The sequence below is a fragment of the Telopea speciosissima genome, chromosome 11, assembly GCF_018873765.1.
Source record: "Telopea speciosissima isolate NSW1024214 ecotype Mountain lineage chromosome 11, Tspe_v1, whole genome shotgun sequence".
Lineage (NCBI taxonomy): Eukaryota > Viridiplantae > Streptophyta > Magnoliopsida > Proteales > Proteaceae > Telopea > Telopea speciosissima.
In genome coordinates this window covers 35,391,217-35,413,887 of record NC_057926.1, presented here as the reverse complement: position 1 = coordinate 35,413,887, position 22,671 = coordinate 35,391,217, and the positions used below count along the sequence as shown (strand labels likewise).

Below are 22,671 nucleotides of genomic sequence, written 5' to 3'. Positions count from 1 at the left end.
TCACTTGAGCCAATGGCCTCCTTGTTAAGATGAAGAGTAATAAGGGTCCAAGTATCATTATCCTCTAACTATATAAATTCAACCACAATGGTGGAATTCCAATTAGGATCTATTATATAAGGTAAAGACGGTAAGACTAATCTGTAACACAGTAATAGAAAAATACCTGTTAGTGGCATCGAGACGCGAACCAGGTAGTAGAACTCTGAACAACACAAACAGAACCAAGTACGAAGGTGAGTTGAGTCGTATCTGACAGATACTCTGCTTAAGGTTTTAGATACCCCCACTTCTGCAATAGGGTTGACCTTGCATCTAACCCTCCAAGATGAAACAACTACTAAACATATAGATTGCAGAACCTGATACGAGTACTGTGGATACCAAATGGCTATACTAGCGCTCTATTAATTTAAAGAAAATACAGTAAAAGATTGGTCTCTGGAATGGACTTTTGCAGAAACAATTCATTTTTGTTGTGTGTCAAATGACAGGCAAAACTTGATATTTATAGTGCTGGAGTACCCTTTCATGAAGGGGTATATCCATACGAATACAAGTGAAACAGTACGTATTTCTTTCATGTACAGGGAGAAGGTGTATCTATTTGTATATGTGTACAAATAGGCATATACGATTCAACCGTATAGATGAACCATGGGTAAACCAAATCAAGTTTTAAAATGAAAATTAAAACTCAAAAGTGCAAAACTTCTAGTATCTAAAAAAATGGTTTTGCCCACACCCACAGCCACAAATCAGACCACGGCCCCGACCCCGGCCCGACTCGACACGTGATTCAAAAGAATCCTAAGGACCCCCACACACTAAAGAGAATGGTGACTACCTCTCCAAAAAGCTCACACCTTAAGGAACCAACCATATATATATATATATATATATCCCTCAAGTTACTCTCCCACAACTAATGTATGACTATTCTTGAGCTCAATATTACCTCTTGCACACAAGAGTGCACAACAAATTCAAACCAAAAATTAGAAAGAAGGTAAAAAAAGGGAACGAAAAAAAGATACTTTTTTGAAACTTGGACTCTCTTGACTCTAAAAATACTTTTTTGAAATAATAATACAACATAATTGGCTTAACGGAAATACTTGGGTTCTGCATTAGACAAAATCACGGCTAGAAAAAATCAGTGACATGAAGACTATTTGTCATAAGATAAAGGCAAAGGTTTCACATTCAGAGTGCACAATCGCACTTAACACCCTTCGATGGAGATAAAGCCACTTTAAAATACCAAAACCCTCCCCTCCCCCTATTTTTGAAGCTTTAGATTTCCATAAAAAGATTGTACACAACAAACCAAACCAAACCAAACCAAACCCAACAACCCCCCCCCCCCCACAAAAAAACAAAAAAAAGATAAAATAATGAGACAGATGATGGGGGTGGAATAATCCCACATCGGTATCTTCATATACTAGTTGAACCCTCCATCAAATCGCTGTAAAACTTACTAATGATCTTACTACCCACATTTCTCACATTGGACAGCCAATTTTTCATCCAAATTTATTCTAAAGTGTTATTTGTGTCCTTACTTTCGCTTTAATCTCATCTCAGCCCATCCATTCATTCCTACACAAACATGTTTAATCAATTGGAAAGGTCTTGAGTACTCAAAACCTTTTATCTCTAACATATCGTACAACATGATCAAGTGCTTTTGATCCTAGGATGGAATCCAATCAACCAAAGCAACAAGTGAGAGAGAGAGAGAGAGAGAGAGAGAGAGAGAATCCAAATCATAAACACAGTCTTGTAAACCAAAACTGGCTAATTTTCATTCACATGATCTCCAAATGCAAAAGGCACTTCTTCCCTGTATGAATAAGTTAAAGGGTCTAGTCCTGAAATTTGATATAAAACATTTTTATATTTGCTTCTGCTCAAAGTTATTGAGATCTCTTGAAGATGAAGGTAAGAGACAATGGTAAACAATTAAATATTTCATTAAAAACCTGACCATTTCTGTCTCAGCCCCCTGCTTTTCTGCATCTGATGAACAGCCTTGGTTCTTTTTTGTCAATCAAATATTCACGAAAGTTCAGTAATCACACGCTCACACTTGTCTTCCAAGATCTTCACAGCCTCGGTGAATAACACATCTGGTGGTAATGCCCCCGTTGATTCAATGGTAACTGGACAGAATTTTTTGCAGATATTAAGAAGCTTCAATTTTACAACAATCCAATAAACTTCTAAAATAATGACATGAGTTAGGATTCCAACATTGCTTTAATCTAATAAAAACTGAACCAAGATGACAAGTTTAAGGAACTTGGTTCTTTATTAAAGTTGCAACCCAAATGTGTGCAAAGATTCTTCAATCTCCTTCCAACCTTATCGTGGGAGCTTAGATGAGTTTGGGAGAGGTTTGAATATCCAAAGATTTGAAAGTTCTAAAGCAAATTTGAAGTATTCTTCATTTACGACTATTCCAACCCATTTCCCCAATTTCAACTCGAAATTTGGTATTAAGCTATTTAACACTCAGATCACTTCCCCACAATTTCTACGAAATACTGCACTCTGTGTATTTCCCATGTGGTTTTATTTCTAGGTCTAGAGAAAACCAAAATATTTCGCAAAATTTTGTCCATTGAGATGGCGTAGGCCAATGGCAGGTGAAAGTGACAACAATGAATGACCTTCACTAAGGTTTTGATCGTTAATAGAATATATTTCCTTTAGGTTTATTTAATTTTGTAACTTGTTCAGCTTCTCCGCTGTCCCCATTATCTTAGGCTGTGTCAGAATAGGACAGAGACTATAGTCAACCAAATCCAAGTCAAGTAAGCCAAAAGCCCACTACGCCATTCAACATTGCAATCCCCCTCCTCCCCACCAAAATGAGGACATCAGCCCAGTTGATCCAGATTTTTCTGGTTATTTTGGTTCATTAAACAGCCCCATTTAAACCCAGCCATGGGTTAAGCTGGCCAGGGTTAGTCCCTGCGATATTATTACTGGTGGGGCCCATGAAATCAACTCCAAAGAGACACCAAACCTGAGTTTAATTTCATTAAAGTGTCTTTTCATTTTCGTAGGCTTAGTAAATGAGTTGTTTTGTTTTTTTCTAGATAATTTAATGTTTTATTGTAGTTAGTTTCTAGGTGATTAATGTTTGAGTCCGAGAGTCATTTTTTTAATTTTCTTTATATACTCATGTAATCCTACAATGAAAGGAAGATTATTTGAAGAATGAATGGAAGAATGAATTGAAGCCCAAGGCTGAGAGCATGTGCACTCCTTCTCCCCCACCCCCTCCCCTCTCCTTCCTCTTCTTCTTCTCAAGGGTTCTCCTCTTTCTAGTTTCTTCTCCCCCTGCTTCTTCTTCTTCTACTGTTTCCTTCTTCTTTCTATCCCCCTTGATTTCTTCTCAGATTTTGTCCAACATTACTATATATAAATATTTTGTAAAACATTTCATTTTATCTCTTCATGGCATGGTCAAGAAAGTTCCAGAAAGTGAAATAGGGCATATCTTTTTTTTCTTACTACAAGTCAAAACAAAGACAACATCACGAACAACTTGGACAGCACCTCAGACTCAGGTGTGATTTTGGACAGAGCCAGTTCCTCTTGGTCTTTAAAGAAATATAGAGGGACTGCCTTTTTGGAGGTTTCACAACCTCATGCCCTGTGAAATGCCCTTTCTCGACCCAAGGCAACACTAAATCACCATGCTACCAATGCAAGGTTTCACGTAAGACTCAAACATGATGCATCTACCACGTGCTGCCTGAGAGATAGGTGACTGACCAAATAGTTTAGACTGACGCAGATGGGGGGGCACATACCAAGTAGCAAGTATCAGATAAAGGCACTAGTAGACACTATGTTGTTCTGCAGGCAGTATCATCAGATGCTTATAAACAAAAAATAGATCACTGAAAAATGGAAAGATCTTCCTAGTTAATTGTTGATGCATACACATCACTACTTACAGATGAAATGGTCTTTAACACGCCTTATTGCCACACGCTTCTCCCAATCTTCCCCTCTAATGCATTCCCTACACAGCGTGCAAGCTCGTGGTCGGGCTACAGTTGCCCTCTTCTTACCTGCTTGTCATCAAAATCATCAATCATAAAGAAGGAAGCAATGGGAATGGTCTGGGGGGAGGGAAGGTTAAAACTATATACAACAGAAATCACATGGGAACAAGTGAAAGAGCAAGCTTCCCCAGAAACCATCAAATATGATTCACATGTACTAGCCTACTAAGTGTTTTTTTACCATTAAAGAAATGGCCACCCTGGTATTAGCTACAGATGTCTATTTCAAAAAAACAAAAAAGTAGAATGATTGATGTAGTTGTCAAACCAATTCACGTGTTGGACACTACCTCTCCTAACATAGATCCACTCATTGACCCTGTAGGAGAGTAAGAAAGTGGCACCAACATTTTTAAAAGCAATAGTTATTTGCATCGACAACAGATCAAATTAGTTCAACCCAAGAAAATATACAATGACTTTCATAATTGAAAAAACATGGTTCCTTACCCTTGGCAAAATCTTCAATGTCAAATACATTAACTGGGCATTTTTTCACAAGCTCTTCAGCCTTTTCATCTTCCACTTCTTGCAATAACACAACCTACTTCAGAACAAACAAACTTGAACTCAATATCTTTCTACAGAACCTGGCTCTTAAATTAAGCACAAAAGTTAGTATAAAATATTTATCTTTTTATTACCTCAGGAAGCATCCTATACCAAGCTGTGGAAACTGGGGACCACTTTGCATGAGTCTTACCAATCCCTTTAACAGCATGTGCTTCAAGTTCAATTTCCTGCAGAAAAAGGTAAAGTTAGATTATACCTAGGGACAAACTCCTATGTTCCTTTCATTACGGTATTTCCGAACAAGTCCCTGGATGATAAGCCTAAAGGTTATTTAATTGATGATAGTGACGATATTGATGATAGTGACAATATCAATGATGACCTTCATTCGGAGCGGTCATGGACTGACCATAGAACCTTGTTCAATAAGTGGAACGCATTAACCATCTGCTTTTAGATTGGGCAGTAAGGGTCGGAGAAGGGCAATCATTCATTCTTAAAACCAACATTCTTAAGACCAAAGAGTTGGGCAGAAATGGGGGGAAAGCTCTCCATTCCTGGTTCTCCTATAGCTGGATTCTACGGAACCACAAGAATCCTTACAATGGGATTACAACTCAGCACCTTCTGAGATTTTGAGAAGAGTTGCTCTTTGGAGAGCATAGTGCGATGAAAGGTGTAAGCTGTGTTTGTTGGCCTCTATGGTAGAATAAAATGGGGAGGCCTGAGAGGCGGTGGTTTACCCTGTGGTGGATGTCAGCGGTTCAAGTCTGTTTCAATCTTAGATTTAACTAAGCATTTCCTATTATAACTTCTATTACATAGAAGCATCAAATTACTTCATCTTACCAAGAGAAATTTTCACCATAGAAGTGGACCTGCAGAAGGGAACTTAAGCAAGCAGAAATAAGCTGCCCTCAAAAGCTTAGAAATATAACACAGTACACGAAGACCACTTTTAATATTTAATTAAACTGTGATTATTAATAACAATCAGAAACTGAAACCTTAACCCAAAAGACAGAAATGATGATGAAATCATGGCAGTAACTAGTTGTGGGCATAGTTCAAAATCTCGCGAAATCTCGATCGAGATTTCGAAAATTTCGACCTCCTCGAAACGAAATGCCACCTCGAATATAAAAAATACAAAAATTCGATTGAAATTCTCGAAATTTCGATATATCTCAAGAGTTTTTCAAAATTTCGCGAGATTTCGAGTTTCTCGAGAAATTGCTTTATATAAATGAACATGTTTCGTCAGTCTCGGTCGAAATTTCGACCGAGACTGAAAAACAGCTCTAGTTTTGCACTTTTGCTTGATTTTTGAAGGTTTTTGCTCATTTCTTCTCCATTCTTCCACTTCCCACTTGAATCCTTGCCGCATCTACGCCGGAATCACTTGGAGAACAAACTTCTTAGCACATCTGTGAAGCCTTTCCACTATTCCAGGTAAAACCATATTCTCAAAATTGATTTTTTTTAGGGAAATGCATGATCAACATGTTTGTTTGTGATGCAATAAATATATGTTAGACCCCGGAAGCCGATCTACGACTTCACAGTGTCGAAATTTTTTTTGGTATATATATTATTTATTTATTTTTCTGCTTCAAAAATTGGATTTATTTACAACAAAAATAAAAAAAAATAATAGGGGTTATGTATATTGTATGGTGATGAATTAAATATATGTTAGACACCATTGGCCGATCTATGGCCTCATGGTGTCAAAAATATTTTTCTGCCAATAATTAATTATTTTAATTTTCGAAAATTATAAAAAATATTTAAAAAATTCAAAAAATAACAAAAAAGAAGAAAAAATATGAGGTTTCTGTTTTAAAATTACTGAAAAATATCAAAATAATTTGTACATACTTCTTATTTGCTGCCCATTTACATATCTTTTCGATTTTGTTGTGCTAGGCCAATAATTATTTGAAAAATATTTTAAAAAATCATTTTTGAATATGAGAAAAATATGAGGGTTAGGGGAAAAATACAAAATAGCTATAAGTAAATTCTACATGTTGTTTTATTGCTGCCCATTTGCATAAAATTTCGGTTTTGTTGTGCTAGGCCAATATTTATGTGAAAAATATTTTTAAAAATTGTTTTTAAATATGAGAAGAATGAGGGTTAGGGAAAAAATATTAAATAGTTATATACTTATATACTTGTGTTAGTGCTCTTAAATCTTAATTCTTAAACATTTAAACTAAAAGAATTGATGTGCTTCAACGATTAATGTATTGTCTTTTATTCATGCAACAGTAAACTAGTCCGATTATGGCGAACCGTGGCGACAGAGCCAGAGGCAAGAGGGGCAGAGGCAGCCGGCCCAGACCCAGGGGGAGGGGAGCACACTCAGGCGCACTAGGAGTGACATTGCATGGTTGCATGGCACTCCAATTGATGGGGATAAAAGAAAATCCCAATGCAACTATTGTCACATGCAGTTTTTGGGAGGTGGTGCCACTAAGCTCAAACAACATCTAGCTGGGAATTCTCCTGAAGTGGTCGCATGTCATATGGTCCTTGTGGAAGTATCTAGGGTTGTCATTGATTACATGAAGGGAGGGAGTAAGAGGAAGGCTCAGAGGGAGAAGGCAAGAGTAGATCTTGAGGAAGCAGTGAGGTGTACAGCGGGAGGCCAATCAGGCCATTGTGATGATGGTGATGATGACAGTGATGATGTCTATGTTCCTGATGATATAGAGACTGAGCGAGAGGCTAGGGATTGGAGACGAGCACAGATGATGAGCAGAGCCAGTTATCATGAGGATCAGGAGAGACAGAGAGTAGGTGGTAGTGGAGGAGCTGGTACCTCTAGAGTTGGTGCTAGTGGTAATGGAGGAGCAGGCACAAGTGGAGGAGGTGGGTTGCCTAATCCCTTTAGGAGATCATAGAGTATGAGGGCAGCTCCCCCTCCGCCTCCACCAGTACAAGATGACCCAGCACTTCACAAAGCACCTGGTGTTTATAGAAAGAAAGGCAACAAACAACCAAAAATCAAGGGAGCATGGAAAAATCTGAAGAGGATGGTGAAGGAATCTATAGCTAAGTGGATGTTATACCATACCATCCCAGCAAACACAGCATAAGGCCCCTTTTATTAGACTATGATAGATTCCATTGCTGAGGCTGGCCCAAGGTATAAGGGGCCCACCCCATATGAGATTATGAATGTGTATTTGCCCCAGCAGAAGAGAGAGCTTGAAGACTACATCAATGAAATGAGGGGGCTGTGGGAGAACTATGGGGTGACCATAATATATGATGGTTGGACTGGTTCTACAAGAAAGTCCATCATCAACTTTATGGTGTATTGTGATGGGAGGACAGTCTTACTGAAGTCTGTTGATGCATCCAAGGAGAAAAAAGATGCAAAGTATATCTACAAATTGCTGAAGGAAGTGGTAGTAGATGTAGGAGTGGGGAACGTTGTCCAAATTGTAACGGACAACGGAAGCAACTACAAGAGTGTCGGTGAGAGGTTGATGCAAAACAGGAAGTACCGGTTGTTTTGGACTCCATGTGCTGCCCATTGTATAGACCTCATGTTGAAGGACATGGGAAAGATCAAATTGGTACAACATGTTGTAGAAAAGGCAAGGCAAATGACCAACTTTGTCTACAACCATGGGTTTGTACTAAACCTCTTGAGGGAGAAGTGTGGGGGTGACTTAGTGAGGCCAGGCAAAACAAGATTCGCCACCAACTACATTGCACTCAAGAGTATAGAGACCAAGAAGTCTGGACTGAGATCAATGTTTGCTTCTGAAGACTGGTTCAACTGGAATAGGTCCAATACCCATGGTGGTAGGGAAGCACAAGCTACAATTTCATCAGATGACTTTTGGTCTAAATTGCATAAAGTGGTACAACTTCTGGACCCAGTGGTCAAGGTTTTGCATATAGTTGATTCTGCTCTCAAGGGACCAACCATGCCACATTTATATGCTGCAATAGACTTGATGAATGAAGGTGTTTACAATACAAATCCACGAGGTAGTAAACTCTTTCTCAAAATTATCAAGGAGCGTTGGGAAAATCAACTTATGCATCCACTGCATAAGGCTGGTCAGTGTACACTCTTTGTTTTTTATGCAATTACATCTTTTAAAGTTAATTTGAAGGATATATTACTAACTAGTCAATATGTAATGTCAATTTCAGCATATTATTTGAACCCCAAGTATCAATACATCATAGGCTTGGGTTGAATAATAGTCTTATTGACGCAGTCAAAGAAATAGTTGCCAAGTTAAAGCCGAATAGTAAATTACAGGCGATATGCAACAATGAGGTGAGTCTTATAAGTTATAATTCATTTGGAATTACTCAATTCAATACTAAATAGTAATGAGTCATTACAAATTTTAAATATTTTCCAAATGATTATAGTTGAAGACTTTTAGGAATGCATTGGGAAATTTTGGAACCAATGCTGCAGAGCAAGGCCGGACACGCGGTGATGCCGATACTCATTAGTCATTACTCAATTCAATATCTTATTCTTTTGAAATGAAGATGACATGTTTCTTTTGTTGTAATGCAGCTGAATGGTGGGTGTTGTATGGGGGTTCGGCAGACAATTTAAGAAAAATAGCAATCAAGGTTCTCTCCTGACATGTTCAAGATCCGGGTGAACGGAATTGGAATACATTTTCTCTCATCCACTCTAAGAGGAGAAATAGATTGGGTTCTGAACGTCTCTCTGACTTAGTGTATGTGCATTATAATTTGAGGTTGAAGATGCAACACATACGCATGGGACAAGAGGGTATCAGGGAAAATATCGATCTCGCCGACATTTTCCAGGTGGAGTCAGATGATGAAGATCCTATTGTTGATTGGGTGAGGGATAGAGGTGAGCCAGTGTTAGATCAGCCTGGAGGTAGACCTGGCCCCATGATAGCTGAACACATAAAGCTAATGTGGATGACTTCATGGGTGCAGAGGGTGAGGTACACGCACGGACGCGTCACCCATACCGTTCGACCCTCGGTGGTGTTGATGAGGAGGATGAAGATTGGTTTACGTCATCTGGTGGAGATGGTGGTGGTGGTCCTGGTGGAGATGGTAATGATGGAGGTGATGATGAAGGTAATGATGGATGTGATGATGATGGTCATGGTGGTCAAGCATATGAGGGAACTCGAGTCCCGTTTGTGGTATAAGAGCAGCAAGAGGCAATCCATGCCCCCACACCAGCCACACGGCCCACATCGTCCACCTCGACCTACTACTCTGAAAGCGGCGTGGCCAGTCCCATCCTGGTGGTCGTGGTAGTGGTACTAGTAGGCAAGCCGAGCTTATGGACATTGATGCCCTATTTGGCTCATTTGGTGGGTGAGTATTGGCGATAGAGACAAGAGATCAAGTGTTTGGGGGGGGGCATTTCCGTGCCCCATCTTTTCATGTAGACAGCAGTCCATCTCCAAAGATAATCGAGCATGGTTCATCTCATTCACATCCATATGGCGAAGGGCATTCAGGCGCGTACCCTGGGGGTAGCGCCTATATCTTCTCCATCCATTCCCAGTTTTGAGTATGACTCCCACTCACAGGGATATAGTGGATCGTCTTTTGTAGATGACTTCTTTTCCTACCCTGGCTACCCAACCCACCAGCAGCCGTCGACCCGTATATGCTCCCGAACCGTCATATGACTCATATCATAGTGGATCATGGGTAGTACTTCTTCACGATTTGGTGACCTATATCCTAGGATAGGTTACCTTGACATGTTGATGATACGATTTACATGGCCACTGTGGATGACTACACTCGCTTCTTCTCCTAGACTATGACGTGGCATGCATTTGTCCTACAGTCGGAGAGCAATACACGTCGACTCCAGCAGACCATGAGTGGGGTTGATCCTAGACGGCAAAGTAGTTATTATTAGCAAATTTGTAAACATTTGAGATGAATGATGACTAGTTGACTACTTGACTTGTAGCCTTGTAGGGGACAATTAGCCTTGTAGGGGACAATTGGGGATATTCTAATTTGGAATGTTTGATATCATATTCTTAAATCTTAACTCTTAAGTTGTTATTTGTTAACTTGTTATTGACTTGATGTCTTATGTACTTAATATTATGATTTATGACTTAATTTATGAGTCATTATATTTCCAACTTAGTTCCAAGTGAATTCATTTGTTTAATGTACAATGTGTATGTGTAAATGTGTAATTAACTAAGTTATACATTAGGGTTCGACCGTACGTTGCCAATCAATGGTGCACATCCAAAACACCATTTTGGTGACTATTTTTGCAATTTGAACATTTAAATGTGTTTATATAGCCTAAAATAAGGTTTCCATGAAGTTTCAGGCCTTAACTTGGCCTAAAACCCACCGGAATGACCTATCGAAACATACCAGAAAAAATACAATATTTCGACCGAAATATCCGAAATTTCAAATATTTCGAATATTTCGGTCAGTCCGAAATACCAAAACGAAACGAGTCCTCGAACTATGGTTGTGAGATACGAATGTTTGAAGAAGCAACAAAAACAAGAACCCAGGATGTAAGTGGCACCCCTAGGAGAACGTTTGCTACAGTAAGGAGTATGGTAAAACAAAAAAAAAATGAGGAAACAAAGAGAGAAATGGAAGGTAGGAACCATTAATATGGACAAGAAGCAAAGGAGAAAATGAAGATTCCTTGCTAGTAAAACTATCAAGCATGAAATGCAAAACTTGGATTGATCCAAATACAAGGTCAACAAAGAATAGAGTCAGCCAAGTTCTACTACATTAACATCAAACATATAATTGACACAAGTCACCCATGTTACCAGGATATGGGTGTGTGCACGAGTCAGAATCCAACACAAGCATGGGGTGTTGGACTCCTTAAATTTGAAAAAATTAGGATTTGGGGACTGGAGGTGTATAAACTTTAATATAAAATGTAAAGAACTTTTTCTCATAAAAATAATCTGAATTAGATAAACATGATTACTACAGAAATGTAAGGCATTTTTGTTTTCAATTTCATTTACAGGGAAGAATATTCTAGAATAGAGGTTCTTAATTAGGGAACACACTTCTGGCTTTGGTCGTTAGGCTAAAGTACTTGGGTCGAATAAAAATTTCCAGTTAGGGTCCATACCCTTGGTTGTGAACCCAAGGATTCTATATTACGTATGTAGTACCCAGTCTTAGCAATTTTAGAGAGAAAGGCAGAGGCAGTCAAAGACGCTTCTCGGAGTTCGAAGGTAGAGACGCTCAAACCAGTTATGCACCACTCCCTCCTCCTTCCCGTTCTTATTCCTCCTCTTGTTCCGTCTTCTTATTCTTCTCTTCCTACTTGGAATTTCCAGCCCCTTTGCTCCCTCTTCCTCTACTTCTTTTTCTTCCCCCTCTTCCTCCTCCTCCAGCAACTCCAGTCTTTGTCGCAGCTTTTTTCTTGAAAAGAAAAAAAGATGAAAGGACTCAACCCAGCCGAATCACTACCACATTGTAGTCAAATCCATGTCTACGCATATAGATATGTGATTCCACAGGGAGGTTGCCAAAGATCTGTAACATTGCATCTAGCAATGATAACTAGGACATACCAATTGAAGCTGGGTCGACATAAAAACATCCCAAATCCTTGATTTTAGATATTAGGGAAAATTACTGCCCCCTCCCCTATACTTTGCCCTAATTACACAATCCTCTCTTCGATTTTGCCCACTTACATTTAGACCCCCTCTGGCTGACGGGGTTAGCCTGCTGTTAGTTATTGTCTTGAAAAGACTATTTAACCCTTTTACTAAAACATCAGAAATGAAATTACAATGCTACCCTTTTCTTCATTGTTTGAGTTAAAATAAAACCGCAAGCGTACGGGTCAATCGTAGCTACGAGTCGAACACGAGGAGATATACGCCACTCTATTTAACTAATCTTAAAAGTAATGCAAAGTGAACCAAATTACTTAAATTACTAAATTAATGGTAATTAAACTAACGGATCCTAACTCACAAGCATCTAACAAATTACGCATCTACGGGATTAAGTTGGCGTCCTAACACATGAACATCTAACCTATCAAACTAACGCAATTGAGAGTAATTAAAAATAAAATCCAATACTACCAAGTTGGAAGTAATAAAAATGCAACCACACATCCGCATCCACATAAACAAAATAACCACATAAATAAAGTAACCCATAAGAAAAAAAAAAGAAATAGAGGGAGAAGAAGAAGAAGAAGGAGAAAGAGATAATGAGATTGAGAGTTTAGAGAATGCAAACCTAGATGTGCTTGAACCGGATTAATTGAAGAAACTTGAATGAACTTACCATAGCCTCTTCTAAATCTCCAAGTCTTGTCATCACTATAGGAGCTTAGACTAGGAAGCTTTAAACTAAAACTATTACAACCATATTGAAGACATTAAAGCATACACTAATCCTATTACAACCATTAACTAATCTTATGAAAGCAAAATTAAGAACTTGAAAGAACTAATCTTATGAAATCAAACTAAGAACTAAAACCCAAAATAGGAGAAGAAGAGAAAATTTCACTAAGTGAATGAACAATTTTTACAAGAGAGGTAGGGGGTATTTATAGGGGAAGAGAGGAGAAGAGAGAAGAGGGAAGTGTAGGAGAAATATTCCCTAAGAAAAGAGAATATTCTCTTCTCCTTCCTCTTTTACAATGCCTTGAATCCTAAGAAAAAAGAAAAAAATAGAAAGAAGAAGAAGAGAAGATTGTTTACATAGACCTTCTATTTCTAGAAAAGTAAACTTCCAATTCTAACAAGTGTTTCCTTTTCTTTGTAGATATCTTCTCCAAGCAATAAAATCAAAGCATCTTTGATTTTTCAACCTTCCATAGATGAGAAAATATCTTTCAAAGTAAATTTATCCCAAGTAGAATTCCAGAAGTGCCCTTGGAAAGTTGGAGGGGAGAGAGAGTGATGACTAGGATTCCACTCATAATTAATGAAATGCCAAATCTGTTCGTCAAAAAACGTGGAGCATGGGGTGCTTATGTAGGCTTCACCATTGTGTTCCTTGTGAAAAATCGCCCAAAATAGACCCAAATTTTGTCCAATTTGGAGTTCGGGAGCCCAAGATATCTCAAGTTGAAGTTGGACTATCCAGAGCCTTCCAAACGGAATCTCTCGGCTACAGAAAGGATAACTTCTAATTATTGCGCTAAAACCCCTCGAATCCAAACTTCCGCTTTACTTTGTCCCCGATCGACTGTCAATAATTATAAATAAACCCCTGCATACCATTTTCGTGCGTTGTTACTAAAACGGCTTTAACTTCTTCGTTTCAACTCGAAATCAAGCGCCGTTTGAACCGTTGCGAAGCTAACTCGATGGGCTACGCATCCATACTATTGACACCTCTAAAGAGCTTAAAAACATTTCCTTAGCATCATCTCTTCCATTTTCACAAGAATTCACCTAAACCCTGAAAAGCACAAGAAAGCACCGAGTAATTCTGTCCAATGTGGTAAAATATATGCTTTATGCCCTAAGATTTCACACATAAATGTGCTCCACGTTTTTTGAAGGATAGATTTGGCATTTCATTAATTATGAGTGGAATCCTAACATCACTCTCTCTCCCCTCCAACTTTCCAAGGGCACTTCTGGAATTCTACTTGGGATAGATTTACTTTGAAAGATATTTTCTCATCTATGGAAGGTTGAAAAATCAAAGATGCTTTGATTTTATTGCTTGGAGAAGATATCTACAAAGAAAATGAAGCACTTGCTAGAATTGGAAGTTTACTTTTCTAGAAATAGAAGGTCTATGTAAACAATCTTCTCTTCTTCTTCTTTCTATTTTTTTCTTTTTTCTTAGGATTCAAGACATTGTAAAAGAGGAAGGAGAAGAGAATATTCTCTTTTCTTAGGGAATATTTCTCCTACACTTCCCTCTTCTCTCTTCTCCTCTCTTCCCGCTATAAATACCCCTACCTCTCTTGTAAAAATTATTCATTCACTTAGTGAAATTTTCTCTTCTTCTCCTATGTTGGGCTTTAGTTCTTTCAAGTTCTTAAGTTTGCTTTCATAAGATTAGTTAATGGTTGTAATAGGATTAGTTTATGCTTTAATGTCTTCAATATGGTTGTAATAGTTTTAGTTTAAAGCTTCCTAGTCTAAGCTCCTATAGTGATGACAAGACTTGGAGATTTAGAAGAGGCCATGGTAAGTTCATGCAAGTATTCATTCAAGCTTCTTCAATTAATCCGGTTCAAGCACATCTAGGTTTGCATTCTCTAAACTCTCAATCTCATTCTCTCCTTCTCCTTCTTCTTTTTCTTCTCCTCCCTCTATTTCTTTTTTTTTTCTTATGGGTTACTTTATTTATGTGGTTATTTTGTTTATGTGGATGCGGATGTGTGGCTGCATTTTTATTACTTCCAACTTGGTAGTATAGGATTTTATTTTTAATTACTCCCAATTGCGTTAGTTTGATAGGTTAGATGTTCATATGTTAGGACGCCAACTTAATCCCGTAGATGCGTAATTTGTTAGATGCTTGTGAGTTAGGATCCGTTAATTTAATTACCATTAATTTAGTAATTTAAGTAATTTGGTTCACTTTGCATTACTTTTAAGATTAGTTAAATAGAGTAGCGTATATCTCCTCGTGTTCGACCCGTAGCTACGATTGACCCGTACGCTTGCAGTTTTATTTTAACTCAAACATTCATCTTCAACCTCAATCACCCATTTCTATCTTTCCTCTTCCACCACCACCGCCGCCGCCTCCACTGCCTTTGTTCTCAAATCGATTAAAACACTGTCAAATCCAATGGCCTGAAAACCCCTCAAGCATATAACTAAAAATCCCTCACCACAACCGCCCTGCTCCCCCTGCTTTGAAGCCTCAGCGACATCGCCTCTCTTCTTTCTACTCTCACTGTTTGAGTTTATTATTGGGTTTGAATCATTCTTTGTTACAGGCATTAATGCTTCACAGTAAACCTACACCAACCCACCACCTGCAACCCCGCAATCTGATAGGATTACTCTTCTCCCAGGTCAGCCCTCAAACCCACCCATCTCACACTTCTTAGGCTACATCACCGTCCATCTAGGTAGGGCTCTGTTCTACTGGTTTTTTGAAGCTCAATCTCAACCATCCAAGAGGCCTCTCCTTCTCTGGCTTAATGGAGGTAGGCCGTAGCAATCAATCAATCACCTACCCCCATTTCCTCTTATTTTTCTTCTTCTTCTCCTTCTCCTTCCTTTTTATTCATTAATTCATCCATTCCTGTTTCCTTCTCCTACTTAATACCCTTTTCTTTCCTCTGTATTTCCACTTTTATGTATTAGGTCCTGGTTGTTCATCAATAGGATATGACGCTGCTGTTGAATTGGGCCCTAGTTGTGTTAAAAGAAACGGAGTTGGACTTGAGTTCATTTTGTGCCTGCAGAAGTACAGATTCCGCATTAGGTTTTTTCTTCCAAATATTGTATTTCTTTTATAATGGGGATTTATCAGTCTAGAATCTTCAGATTCTTTTCTATTTTTGATGTTGTAGAAGCAAATTTGTTATTCGTTGAATCTCCAGTGGGAGTTGGGTTCTCACTAGCAAAACAACCTAAAGATCACTGCATTTCAATTGCCTCAAAGTTGCAGAGGCAAGGGGTAAAAACACAATAGATATGGGTTTCTGTTAATCATTCACAATTCTAGCATTGGGTTTGGCAGCGAAGTCAGCGATGTTGTCAATAATGAGGCAGGATTGCAGAGGGGTGGGGGTGGGTAGGGTTACAGGAGGACGAAGAAGAACAAGAAAGAAGAATCCTTTTTAATCAAAAGGGTAAAAGGGTCTAATTTACATGGACCCAGGGTTAGTTTTGGTATTAGAAAAAATATAAATACGCCACGTCACGACTTAACAGCCGGAAACTAACTGCAGGGGAGGTTTTAGTAATTTTGTGGAAACTATAAAGGAATCGCATGTAAGTGGGCAAAATCGAAGGGAGGAGTGAGTAATTAGGGCAAAGTACAGGGGAGAGGGCAGTAATTTTCCCTAGATATTATAGTTGGTGTTCAATTTATTTATGCAAATAAACTAGAATCCAAAGGAAGAATTTAAAGGGTCACAAACATAATTATTCAAATGCCTTTATACTGTAATGTCTTATAGTAACAATCTGTTCAAGATAAAAAACATAAACAACCTAGTTGTAGAAAAATAACCAATAGGAAGATGAAATAGACAACACAGTTACCTGGCCTGGTCCAAGCTTAGCGAGAATAATATCATTATGCTTAGGGGCAATTGGTTGGTCGGAAAATTCTGGCAATGAGTCTTGGCTACAAGTGAATGATGTATAAGTTTTCGGTTTCGAAGCTGGATTTGATGCTGGGTTTTCAGATGCGAGTAGAAATTCACTCCCATTGGGCAACCACTTAAGAGTATCTGTTTTCACTGCAAAATGCATCGCATTTACCAATTACCCCCAACAAACACACACACACACACAACAGAGCTTTAGAAAGAAAAAAAAATAATTTTACCTGTAAGACGGGGGTCACCCTTTTTACATTTAACATGAAGCTTGAATACTAATGTATTCTTTTCATTCGGGGTATCGTTCTCTACAAATTAATAGTTGCCAATAATTAGTAAGAAGGATGACAAGACGTTAAAGAGACATGGTATTGTAACACATGGTGAATTCATCTAAACCTGACATATATTCGAACAGCCTTGGGTCGACCTTTATAGGAATGAGTCCCAACCTATGAGCTAGCACTTCATCTTGGATAATTGATGTATTATTAGCAATCAGGACCTTCTCAATAGCCATTGTGGGGAGCTGCATGCAATAGTAGTTACCAATTTAAAACACATCAAATGAAAAGCCAACCCCATCAACAATTACAACAGAAAGGGTACAAACATAAAGAGAGCACTGAATGCCAACTAACGAACATACCATCACAGTGTGATACTGTAACAATGAAAATGGGTTTGAATATAAAATGGAAACAACCACGAGAGAGAGAGAACTTAAAACATTACCCTGCTGGACAAAGAAAAAGGCAACCCAATCAAGAATGGATGAGGTTTGGCAGTCAGATCATGGTTCAAGAACCCAGCGAAACTGAGACAAAACTTGGCACAAGTCAGGTTTCAACCAGTTTCGACCGAAAAATACCAAGTTTTGCCCAGCCTAGTTTCGACCAGTTTCAACAGCACACGAAATGTCGAGCTTTGCCAGAAAATACCAGGTTTTGACCTGGTTTCAGTCGAAACTTGGAAAATCTCAGTTTCTTGGCTGGTCGAAACCAGCCTTGGCATCGAGATTTAGAACCTTAAGTCAGATCCTATACCCATTCACGGTAGAAGCAATTGCTCGCTTGATGGCTCACATGAACAATTGCATATGAGTTATCCATTCCCATCTATAGAAGAGATGACTACTAGGACCAATTTTCCAAACCTATCTAAGACCATGTTAATCACTGTAAGTTCGATACTCATCACCAACACTTCAACCTTGACAAAAGCCCTACATAACATGGCTTCCTGTTCATGAATTATTGAAATACATGGGATCACTGAAACTTTGTCGCAAGGACCTACTTTAAGATTTTTTACCTTCTACTTTAGTTAAAAGAAGTTAGGCACTGGAAAAATGTTGTTTTCAAAATTTTACACCATACTGTCAGTGCACAATTAGAATGGAGCATGCAAATGAGCAGTCAGCCCAACTAATCCTTTTTGTTAAAGAAGTTACACACTAAATAATAATTTTTTTGAAAATTTACCACCATGCGATTGGTGTATAGTTTGAATGGATGGTGCAAATTGGGTTCTCAATTCATCTAATTCTTCTCCCAGCTAAATAGGGTTGGCCCCACAGATACTATTTTGCCATTTAATGTTGTTTCAATCTATATACGTTACCCAAAGCCCTCAATATCTTTCTCATCACTTTTTCCCAAGTCACTTTCAAACTAAATAACAGCAAGTAACAGAAAAAACCCATTAAATAGCAAGTAACAGGATGAAGAAAAAAACATAAAATCGAATCAACATGAACGCCCATCGTTTAAAAAACTTCAATTTAAAAAACCAAATGTCTGAAGAATAGAATGGATAAAAAAAGGGAGGGTTAATCCAACACACATAGACAAGTCAATTCTCAATGCTATGGGGAACAAGGAAAATGTTAAAAAGCTAATGTAGTGAATGAGGATCGATGGACCTCGTAAAAATCATACCTCTGCTATGAGGATCCTCCGAAACGCGTTGGCTATGGCAGGATCGATACCAATCATATCGAATTCCATATCGTCCTCCGTCAGTCGAATCACTTCGACTCTGAACTTTTTGCAGAACTCATCCAACCGAGAACCATTATCAACTCCCATCATTGCATAGGCACCAGAGTATTGAATATTATCTGTCTTCAAACATAAAGACTCCCAAAACGTGAAAAAAAAAAGAAGAAGAAGAAGAAGGCAGTAGAAAACAATAACTTCGTGAAAAGGGATGGGGAAAAAACTTCAATAGAGCATCCACAAGAATCCAAAAATGAAAACTGTACAACCATCATGAGTGGGGAAAACATACATGCGTTGGAGCATCAGCTGCACAGTGGACACGAGTCCGCTGAAGCTCAAGGTGCGGAGGGAGCTGCCCCTTGGGCAAATCAGGCAAGTCGAGAGCGGAGACCCTAGGCATGATCGACTCCTCCGCAAATTAAGCAAACTTCAGAGTCGTGGAGAGTTGAATGGGTTTTGCTTTAAGTGAAGAGTATGAGACCATAGTTAGTAAGTTCGGGAATGGCAATAATATAGGTACGGATACATACGGAAATTAAACGGACTAAACAGCAATAATACTTTAAAAAAAATCCGGACTAATAAAACATGTACGGCAATGATACGGTACATGTTTAATATGGTTGCTCAGTAAAAATCTGGGAGCAAAAAATACGGGCATATATTCACTATGCAACAGGCATGTACACCTAATAAACACAATGATAAAGACAGAAGACCCAAGGCAGACTTACATCCACCAATGTCAGCTATGATCTCTACTCTATCATGCTGCAATTATTTGTTTATTATCTTAAGAGTTTGGTGGAAGTTTGTAACTTGTTATAAGAAATTCTAATAAACAAAATCAAATTTGTTTATTGGTGTGGGATGCTCTAATTTTTCTCTACTAAGTGTGTTTGCTGACCTAAAAATGGACAACCATACATTGCCTAACTATTGGCTTAACAAGGTCACTGTCAACAGACCCAGCAGAAAAAAGTTCCATGGTTAGAATCTTGGGGGAAAAAACAGTCATTTTGAACAACATGAAAAAGGACCAGCGACCCAACCAATTTTGACCAATATAACAGCCAGAAGAACATGATTTTCCATTGACACTGGTTATAATTTTCAATAACAAAAGAAACAAAGCATAAAGAATGAAGACATCTCTATTAAAAGGATGAGAAAACAAGTTAAACCAAACCAATAAACCTCGTTCACTAGCAGGGGATAGGGTCATGGGTGTCACAATAAAGCAAGAAGAATTATTTTACAGGATTATCAAGAGTTCTACCTAGGGCTGCAACAGAGTCGAGTTGGGCCGCGCTTTTTAAAACCCTAGCCCAACCCTGAGTCCCCTTAGCTCAGCCCAGACCCGTCCTGACCCTGACTCAAGGCCTAAAAACCCTGACCCTGACCCTGACCCTGCTGGGCCAAGCCCAGCCCAAGCCCGCCCTGATTGGACCGGGCTTGGTCTATTGACCCTAGCCCTGACCCTGACCCTGACCCTGACAGACTATATGCTTTCAATGTACAAACAGACTATATCTATAAGCCATGACCACGCATGCTTTCACACAAGCAAGTAGCACTCTCTCATTTTATTAACCCAACAAAGAAACAAGAAACAGATTACTGGCCTCGAATGAAAAGGATACATGATTATTAACAAATAAGAACATTAAAACTAAATTCACTAAAAAAATGTTCATCACTCACCATCCAAATTAATGCGACGCTCCTTTCTGTCCACTTTAGATAAAGCGCTTTTAACTATATACATGCGCCCCCCCCCCCCCCAGGGGAAACCTTAAAGGCCAAAGCAATCCTCCCACCAAGACAGACCCAAACCCACCTCTCCACTTCTCCCACAATGCCTTCTTCCCAAACTATTCCAACCTAAACTTATGTATTAAAGAATCTTCTCACAGCTGCCAGTTTTCCTGCACCTATGGCTGTACCCTTTCCAATCGAGGTCGGTGCACGAGGCACTGTTGGATCCCTCATCCAACAAGAGATTGACTACTTCAGCAAACTTGAGTTGGCCAGCAATGGAATCCCCAAGAAACCTGAGTCACAGATTACAGACATCACATCCACCAGTAATGGCTTCCAACCCAAGTTTGGGTTTATGATCATGGCATCAAAGAAGAAGAAAGGGGGCACAACTAACATTAGGCTTCTACCCAGCATTTGTTCTCTAGTGGAGGCTGCTGATAGTAATCGACCCAATGGAGTTCCTAACTTCTCTTACAGAAACCTGAAGACTGATGTGAAAAATGTAAAGCACTAACTAAAGCTTTGAGAAAGCTTTGAGAAAGAGAGCTTCCGGAACTGGTGGGTGATTGAGTTGGACCATGCTCTCTCATGGCTTCCACATTTTAGATCAACAACTTCCACAATGCAAGATCCTTTCTTATCAGTTTTCTTTCTGTTATGACTATTATAAATAACAATATCATCAGATCCAAGCATTGGGATACTGTGTGCCTTGTTTCGGATACATTCTGGTATTGCACAAAATTGATAGAATCCTTCTCAGAAGTAAGCATTGAATCTATAAAAAATTTCAACATCGACTCTGTAAACATGGAAAGATCAGCAATAGCAGATCCATTAACATTGTAGAAACTAAATAGAACAGAGAAAAGAAAATCCAGATTTCTCAAGTAGTACATGGAAAACAAAATGATGCCCAAGTTTCTCCAATGATTTTTCACCACCAATACTAACGTAAGAGATTAAAAAATCACTATCTCTACCTGAAATCAGATGAAAGAAGACCCTCAATCCGCTGAATCAGACACTAAACCCAATTCAGTTTTCCTGTTCGAATCTCAAAAAATTCGATCCAAGAAATCGAATTTCTATAACAACTAAACCAACCATAAATTACAATTAATAGCAAACCAAGGGATTATTGGGCTTTCCCAAGGTACCCAACAGAAATAATATTTTTTCCTGTAAAGAGAAGACAAATTATTTCTTCCTATTGGAAGATGTATGGACTAAAGAGTAAAGACGATTGGGAAAAACTGAAAAACACCTTCCCGGTTCCATGCAAATAGATCACCGAAACCTAAAGAAATACAAGGCTTAGAGGGAAAGCTTAAAGGGAAAAGAGAGAGAGAGACTCACAGTCCAAATATAATCCGGAGAAGAAAAGGGCACCAGGGCAAGGGCTAGGACCGGTGGAGATTTCTGGCCGAACCGAGAGAAACTCCTGCCGCTGCAATCGCTTTCGATGGATTTCGGCAATCAATCGGGTTTTTGGAAAAAAAACGAAGAGGAAGATAACATGGGGTATTGCTTCAAGCCTTCAAGCCTTCAAGCCTTCAACAGACGCTGAACTTGTCTTGGAATGGAGACGGAGAAGAGGAAGGGAAAGCGGCTAGCTAGAATTCCAACTTGCGGTTGAGCTGTTTAATTTTTTTATTACTTTGGTCTTTGGTATTTGCCTACTTGGTCCGTGAGGGTTAGCTGGTTAGGGATTTCGATTTGAGAATTTGAGTAATTGAGTTGTTATTATTTTTATATTTTTCAGTTTTTTTGTATTAACTTTGAGTTGCTTTTAATTTTTGTGAGTTCCAAATTCCAATGTTTTGGATTTTCAAGTTCTACCACTGTACAGTCCACCGAATTTCCAAAGTCCATGCCATGGTACAACCAGATATTAATGTGCAAACACTCAAAAAAAATAACATCAGACACTAAAAATTCCCTTCTCTTTCTTCAGTCTTCACCTATGAATTGATTTTTTTTTATTTTTTTTTAAATAGAGCACAGAGAG

The 22,671-nt window shown here is 38.7% G+C and overlaps 2 protein-coding genes across 3 annotated transcripts; one reads left to right on the top strand and one right to left on the bottom strand.

Moving 5' to 3' along the window:
• Positions 1-2,055: 2,055 nt before the first annotated feature.
• On the bottom strand, positions 2,056-19,346 carry LOC122646879 (DNA-directed RNA polymerases I and III subunit RPAC1-like). Of its 2 annotated transcripts, none has more exons than XM_043840510.1 (9): positions 19,186-19,346; positions 18,834-19,019; positions 17,293-17,422; positions 17,121-17,201; positions 16,832-17,031; positions 4,733-4,828; positions 4,539-4,632; positions 3,978-4,094; positions 2,056-2,168 (listed from the first exon to the last, which is right to left on the bottom strand). In XM_043840510.1, exons 1-9 carry the CDS (start codon positions 19,294-19,296, stop codon positions 2,065-2,067), a joined length of 1,119 nt encoding a protein of 372 aa, XP_043696445.1. In that variant the 5' UTR covers positions 19,297-19,346; the 3' UTR covers positions 2,056-2,064. The 2 variants fall into 2 exon arrangements, with proteins under 2 accessions (XP_043696445.1, XP_043696446.1); XM_043840511.1 differs by having other exon boundaries at positions 18,834-19,015; positions 19,186-19,298.
• A 1,486-nt stretch (positions 19,347-20,832) lies between these two features.
• LOC122645016 lies at positions 20,833-21,174 on the top strand. The gene has a single exon (XM_043838371.1). The coding sequence runs from the start codon at positions 20,833-20,835 to the stop codon at positions 21,172-21,174; it is 342 nt and encodes a 113-aa protein (XP_043694306.1).
• Positions 21,175-22,671: the final 1,497 nt, after the last annotated feature.